Raw genomic sequence first — 8102 nt, forward strand, 5'->3', positions numbered from 1 at the left:
CCTCTCTCGGGGTTATCGTACTATTGGAGCGTGCCTATGGAACCTTTCATATTTCTTCATATAAGCCTTTGCATCGGACAACATAGTTGGCCAGTAAAATCCCAACCAATTTATCTTGTGAGTGAGGCCCTTCCCCCTAAGTGTTGTCCGCAAATCCCTTCACGTGCTTCTTTAAGTGCCTCCTCTGCTTCAAGAGGTCTCAAGCACTTCAGGAATAGAATAACAAAGGACCTTTTGTAGAGAAGGCCTTCAATCAATGAATATCTCAATGCTCTAACTGACAACTTGCGTGCCTCCTGGGAATCATGGGGGAGCCACCCAGTCTCTAAGTGGGTCTTGATCGGGTCTATCCAATATCTTTTCATACCAACTGGTGCTATCAGATTTATCACATGAATAGTACGGTTCTTCATGACCTGGAAGTAGATACTTCTCGGATAATTCTCGATTTCAGACGAGGCAAAATGGGACAAGGCATCCGCCGTAGTGTTCCTCTCTCGGAACATGTTCTGCATACCATTCATCAAACTGAGTCAGTATTCTCTTTATAACTCTCAGGTACTTGGCCATAGTATCATCTTTGGCCTCAAACTCTCCATTAACTTGAGCAACTACAAGTCTTGAGTCTCCATAGACCTTCAGATTTTTGGCCCTCACGGCTCTAGCCAAGCCTAAGCCGGCTATCAATGCTTCGTATCCTGCTTCGTTGTTCGTAGTTGGGAAGTCCAACTCCCAAACATACTCAATCATAAACCCATCAGGGCTTTTCAAGACTAGGCCTGCATCACTAGATTTTGTTTTAGACGCCCCGTCAAAATGGAGAACCCAATACTCTTTCAGGGTTGTTTCTTTATCCTTCTCTTTCTCTCCTCCTTCTAGGGTTACTATCTCTTGCCCCCCGACTTCATGGTCGTTAATGGTGCATTCGACAATGAAGTCTGCTAAGTCCTTAGCCTTGATGGCCGTTCGAGGCTTGTACTTATATCAAATTCTCCCAACTTAATTGCCCACTTGATGAGCCTTCCACTGGCCTTCGGGCTATGAAGAATGTTCCTCAAGGGTTGGTCCGTCAGGACTTCGATCTTGTGAGCCTGGAAGTATGGTCTCAACTTCCTCGAGGTTGTGATGAGAGCAAGCTGGAACTTCTCCGTGGTGGAGTAATTCAACTCTGCTCGATGGAGCACCTTGCTTACATAGTATAAAGGATTCTGGATCTTCTTTTCTTCCTTCATGAGAACTGCCCTCACGTCTTGTTCAGATACCGCGAGGTACAAATAAAGGGTGTCCTCCGGACCTGGTTTGGCAAACAACGGGGCTTCAGTCATGTACTTCTTTAGCTGTTCAAAGGCCTCTTGGCTCTTAGCTTTCCATTCATAATTCTTCACCTTCTTAAGGGTTTTGAAGAAGGGCAGGTGTTAGGACGAAAACACGCGCTAAAATTACACGCAAGTATACGCGTTCGCAAGTAATATAGAATTCTTTCTAGTTCATTCTCACAGAGACTGGTTTAGGTTAAGTTCAATTTATGCACTTATGCAACAATGGTATGACTATCGTTCAATACTAAGACAAATAACAATTTGGGTTTTGATTAAACTAAGAGATTATACTAACTAACTTTAACTAAGAGAATTGAGGTTGAATTACTTATATGAGACAAACATGGGATTCTAACTTCATTATATACTCCATTCAAAGTCATTGGTCTTAACCTTAGCATGCAATGGTGATGATAACTAATCAGATAACACGAAACTAGTAAACGCCAACTTTTGTTGCACGAATACCCTACTACCAGACATCCACAAAAGAGATAGAAGCTGAATAGACACCAAATATATCGAGACCCTATATGTTTATAGAATTTGAAAACATAAAGGTTTAAAGCGCAAGTTATCTATCATTATTACATAGGGTAAGATGGTTAAAATTACCTACGAATCATGCATAACAATTACATGAACCTATGCTAGCATGGCAAGTTTTAAACCTTTAAATTCACTGTCGCTTCAATAGAGATTAACAAGCTATCTTATAAGTTCATGACACTCATAAGATGAATAAGCACAACCAATACTAGGAAATCATACAATCACCACACACTAAGATATCAAAACAAATTAAATATTGAAATCCATAAGTAAATCCGTTAGAACCCTACGATAACGATTAGTTCATAAAAGAACTCATCATCACCATGGGTTCCGATGAAAGCATGGTATAATAAACTAAGTCTTTATAAACTGAATAAATAACCAAAGTACGTAACCAAGAGTAATAGGTTCAACAAACAAGAAAACAAGCATCCAAGATTACAACTCAATCAAAGAATCACAAGTAAAAATAAGCTTTTCTTCTCCTTCGTTGTATTTGTGCTCCCAGGTCTTCTCGTTGTCTTCTCCTTAGCCTCTGTTGTGAAAAATGTCTTAAAAAGGTCTTTATATAGCAGCCCATCTGATCAGGAGTCCAAAGAATCAGCCTTCTAATTAAATCAAGATTCCAGGATTTCAACCCGGCGCGGCCGCTCTGTGAAGCGGCGCGGCTGCCCTGACATTCTGTTAAACCGGCGCGGCCGCCCTGGACTTGGGCGCGACTGCCTTGACTCTCTGGAAAAACTTATTTTCTTGGCTTTTCTTGCTAGTATCTTTTGTGTACTTGAACGAGGCTTCATCCTAACACTCTTCTAGCATAAAATTAATGTAAATATATTTCCTGCTTCCGATTATGCCCTGAAATGCAAAACACTATAATTACAAATCAAATACACAAATAACTTGAGTACAAAACACCACTTCAAGCCTTTACGAAGCGTTCTAAGTGGATATAAATGCCACTTAACACACCCTCAGACTTGAATCGATGCTTGTCCTCAAGCATAAATAGACTCAAAAACAAAAAATAAAAATGTATGAATGCAACTACATGAATGCAACGATCCCCTTAGAATAACTAAACCAACAAATGAGCAACATCTCAACAAATGCAATTATTCGCACAAAGTTCAATTAAATCCCACAAATTAACTCACAAGCTAGAAATATGTGTGTGTGCAATTGCTTAACAAATATACTTTCGCAACTAGATCAATAATCATAACCCGCCACTCATCAAGGCAATCACAAGGTTATAAATAGAATAAATGATAAACTCAAAATGACTGACAACACTTCAATTTTTATCGGAGTTATACAAGGATTCATGCTTTTATTTATAACACATAACAAACACAAATATGCTTATTTGATCGTGCAATGAGTGAGGTCCACAAAAGACTTATGTAATAATACCCATGTAGCGAGCGTTAGGTTAGTGGATCCCGGACTATAAAAGCCTTAGGTCATTAGGCACAAAGTCCCCTGAGAACATAATAACTCGAGTATTAAATAGCCCACTCGTGATCAATTATACGTAACACATATTTTTTTTCTTTTTTTTTCTTTTTTTCTGTCTTTTTTAACAATTTCTGAACGAGTGTGTTTCGCTCCATCTTGCTCAACCCTAGACTACTCATATAAATATGAGCCAGCTACTAGCCATTTGACACCTCGCCACAACTAGCACTAAATCCAATGATTTTCTCTAATTTTAAAAATCCATGTTATTTCGTCACTAAGAGAATATCCCAAATTCTAGACATAAACAAGTGATTAAACCTAGCAAATAACAAGACATGACCATGATCTAGCACTTAAGCAACCTATAAGACTTAGTGAAAAATTTCTTGTTTCTAGCATGCAAATCAATTCGATAGGACTTACCATCCCTTTATACGACTTCACTACACTCGAATCAATATCACAAATCAGTCGGAAGATAAACTTCAGGGATCATGATAAAATGCCCATGCAACTATATGCAACATACTAACATGCAAAATAAATATGTAAAATAAAAGATTTAAATAAATATAAAAAACTACATGACAAATATGCAACTATATAAACTAAACTAGCATGAATATGCATCTATATGGACTCACACAAACATATTCCTTAACTACCACCCCAAACTTAAAATTTTCACTGTCCTCAGTGAAGCTAATAGTAAGGAATAAAGTGTAATATCCAGGACATAGCGTGTAATTATTGTTATCAATAAATAATTATTATGTGATTATTATGTGATTTTTGTTGAATTATCTGATGATTTGTTTGATATGTGGATGTTTATATGTGGTAAAGTATAGGTATGTTAATTTTATTATGTCCAGAATAAAATATAGATAATTATGGTATTTTTCTGGTAATTTTTGGAGTGTTAAATGATTTTATAATAATTTATGAATTTATTATTTATTTTCTGAATAATTACAAAACTATTTTATAAAGCCGGGAATCGTCGAACTTCAACTGTTTTTGCGTTTTTACAATCCAAAACTCTTCGGAAAACTCCTACCTAACCGAATCTGGTAATTCCGGACATTTTTCTTGTTTGACTTTTTTGATCCGGAGTACGGTTTGACCCGTACGCGTTCCGGTGCAAAATTTTCGATACGATAATCATTTTGATAGATCAATAAAACGCGTATTTTCTAAAGACGGGATATTATTACATTATTTTCATATAAAGTGTATTATAAGAAGCCTGGTTTGGATAATTATCCAATACGTGTATCAAATCGGATCATTTTTGTAGTTACTTAGCGGCCAAATAACTTATTTTTCGATCCAATACGATCCAACGGGTATTAATATTTCATAATTATAAATAGCCTTTTTCTTATTTCATTTTCTTCGTATAATCATAATCAACCAGTAGAAACCGATAAATTATAGAGAAAAACCCGTAAAATCATCGCGTTCTTAAAAATTGAACTTACAAACGAAAGCGTTATTGAACTCGGAATCAAGCGTGCCATATACCGAATCGAAGCTCTCGAAAAGCTCTTTCTAAATCAGTCATCAATTTCAGTGCAGAAATCAAGGTTTTGATCTTATTTATTTGTTTTATTTCGAATTTATTAATAAGTTAAATAGGAATTTTTGATGTTGATGTTTTTTTTATGATTTGATACTTGAATCATATAGATAATTTTATCCTGGTCATTTTGATATATTATATGACGTATCTGGAGTTCAATAACATGTTGAAAAAGGTGTTTGATTCTCGAAACATTAAATAAGGGTTTATGTTCATATGAATATTGTTAATTGGTACTGGGGGTTTCATTTCTGGTGATTCTGGGTTGAAACAAATTGCACCAACAGATAGATCGTTCCATTTGCAATCAATTTATGTAAACAACTCGTGTGTTGATATACAGAATCGACTCGCCAGAATTGAAGAACACGACGGCGAAAGGGGTTTTTATTTCAAATTTCCTGGTCATATAACTATGTTGCAGTCGATTTCAAACCCACGGGTGAGACTCTGGTGAGCTATAGAACAGTTCTGGAGCTTTTGGTTGAGTTATGGGCGACGAGACGCCTGCTGCGTCGTCTCCGACGCCGTTTTCCGGCGACCTGGGGTGGCGGCGGACAAATATCCGTTTAACCCCTAGGGTTTTGTAAGAGATGCAGTTGAATCCCTATAGTTTGTAAAATTTGCAAATTCTGTATTTTTGTTTTAAAAATTTTTAAAAACTGTATTTTCTATTTATTCTAATTTCATAAAATTGATTTTAATTATTTTAAAATTCCAAAATTTATTATTTATTATTCTGAAATTATTTTTCATTTTAAAATAAATCCTAATTAATTAAATAAATAATTGATTTTCGTTGATAATTAATTATTTAATTATTCCATTAATTTAAATGTTAATTGAATAATTAATTTAATTAGTTATTAATTAATTTTAATTAATTATTTAATTAGATTTAATTATTTATTTTTTATTTAAAAATTTCGAAAAATAGTTTCGAGTTTTAAAATATTATTTTAAATTATTTTTAAGACTCGATAATTATTATTAAATGATATAAATCTGATTCGGGTGTTCAGACTCTATTTTTTAATTATAAAATGATTTGGAGACCTGTTTTAATTCCAAAAAATGTTCAAAAAATCGTATTAAATACATGGAATATCATTTTAACCCCGAATCTTCTTTGAAAATTTATTTTGATCGAACATCTCGCATGTTATGTGCTACGTGCTATCTTATTGATATGTTATATGCCTATGTGGTTATTGTTGGACGGTTTTTGCTATAACTTTCAATCCGTAAATCGGATTTGGGTAAAACGTAGGGTAGATAAAAGCTTATGACGTCTATGTGATGATTAAAATAATATGAGATTGAGTATTGATAGATACTCGTGATACCCAATAGAGAAAAGCAAGGCATAGGAAAGAAGAGCAAGTGATCAGTAAATAGAACTGAAGCGTAGAAAAAGAAGGCAAGTGATCGATGAATAGAAGCAAGGCATAGAAAAAGAAGGAAAGTGATTGATGAGTAGAGCTGTTAGATGAGTACAAGTAAAGTTGGAAATCATCTGTGATGAGGCAAGTACTTCTGAACCTTTCTTGAGATAAATTATAAATATTTCTGAACTTTCTCATAACATGTTGCTAGTATTCAAAATAAATCATGTTTTATATTGCAAGCGCTTTAAACTATTCAACCTTGACCCTGATCATATCAATGAACTTGAGCTGTAATCTTTCTTTCTTGTAAACCATCAACAGTTGATTTTCCAGATATTAAACCATACACATACAATACTACTCCACAAATACATACACACCATAAACCAAATACTGAAACGGAATTACTTAAGCATACAGGAACTTATATACCTTGTTATACCCTACGATATTAAAGATTTGTATCTTGTTTTATCATTGAACCATTGTTCATCAGATAAATGATTCTTCAACAGACTTGAAGTCGTTCTTCATATACATATACCTTGATATACCCTGGTGATACTTATGAAATGTCTTATGCTCGGAGATAAATATTTTATCGATGTTAATTATGATTATATTTTATTGAATTACAATGGTTATTATATTAAATCATTTTAGAATTGGATGTTTTATAAATGTGGACCAGATTCGTGGTCAGACCAGATTCGTGGACATATTAGGCCAATGCGTGCCTTGGATCCAGTATAGAAAGCAAAGTTGTTTGCCCTGCTCGGGGTTAGTGCGTGACTGATCAGCAGCCTAACCTTGGTTTTTAAAATGAAAAGTGAATATCCAATTCTAATCATTGCTTATCAAGAAACTTGATTCTTCAAAGTTATTTCAATTGATCATTGTTTAACCCCAGTTATTGCTATTATGACTTGTTGAGCTAGTTAGCTCACTATTACAAACCTTTTTATGTTTTCAACAGTTGAAAAGGAAATTATTGGTAACGAGGATTCCCCGTCCAGTGTGCGAGCTAGGATTCCAGGTTAAGTTGGATCGAGCTAGCAAGAGCTTTATATTGTAAATGAGTTATGTAAGATTGTAAGAATGATATTATTATCAGTTGTAAGTTTAACTAGTTGGGATTTGGTACGATGTAATAAAAGTTAAGGTTGTGGTTTATTTTCATACTTTAACCTGTTGCGATCCGTGATTGTGTAAAGAAGGGTCAATGCATATAATATTTTATATACAGGTTTATATATTGATTGTGTGTTGTGAACCCCAAACTTCTGACCCGAGTTTGGAGGGGGCCATATTAAGGCATACCTACTCGGAATAAGGATGGTCATCACCCTCCGCGGGTGGAGTTTTAGGAGGCGGGTACACAGAATCCTCACCAAAAACTGGCCAGTGAATGTCAACTCCCCTGGCTCTAAAAGTTGTACCCAACGCTTAGGTAAGATCCTGCGTAAACCTGTTATGGATATCATACATCGCATCCATCCGCCTCGCCAAGCGCCTATACTACGCTGAACCCAAACCAGCAATGTCATCTACCTCCTGTTGCTGCTGCGAAGAACCGGCTTCACCCATCTGATGTCCCCACGCCGCTCTGCGTGCCTGAGAAGAACCACCAGCATATGTCTGATCGGCTGGCTGGCCACCCGGAAATTGATCATAGGTGTAACCTAGTCCCTTCTCATCAGCCTTCCCACCGTATCACTCTTGCATCACTGCGATCGTCGAATTGTCAATATGGGCACTAGGCAACTGAAGTTGCTCATGTGCGGGCCAATGAAC

The 8102-nt window shown here is 35.8% G+C and overlaps 1 protein-coding gene across 1 annotated transcript; it reads right to left on the reverse strand.

The window, feature by feature from the left end:
* Window positions 1–450: 450 nt before the first annotated feature.
* Window positions 451–1325, reverse strand: LOC141673603 (uncharacterized). The gene is made up of 2 exons (XM_074480356.1): window positions 1092–1325; window positions 451–978 (listed from the first exon to the last, which is right to left on the reverse strand). Exons 1-2 carry the CDS (start codon window positions 1323–1325, stop codon window positions 451–453), a joined length of 762 nt encoding a protein of 253 aa, XP_074336457.1.
* Window positions 1326–8102: the final 6777 nt, after the last annotated feature.

This window comes from Apium graveolens, chromosome 7 (assembly GCF_009905375.1).
Source record: "Apium graveolens cultivar Ventura chromosome 7, ASM990537v1, whole genome shotgun sequence".
NCBI lineage: Eukaryota > Viridiplantae > Streptophyta > Magnoliopsida > Apiales > Apiaceae > Apium > Apium graveolens.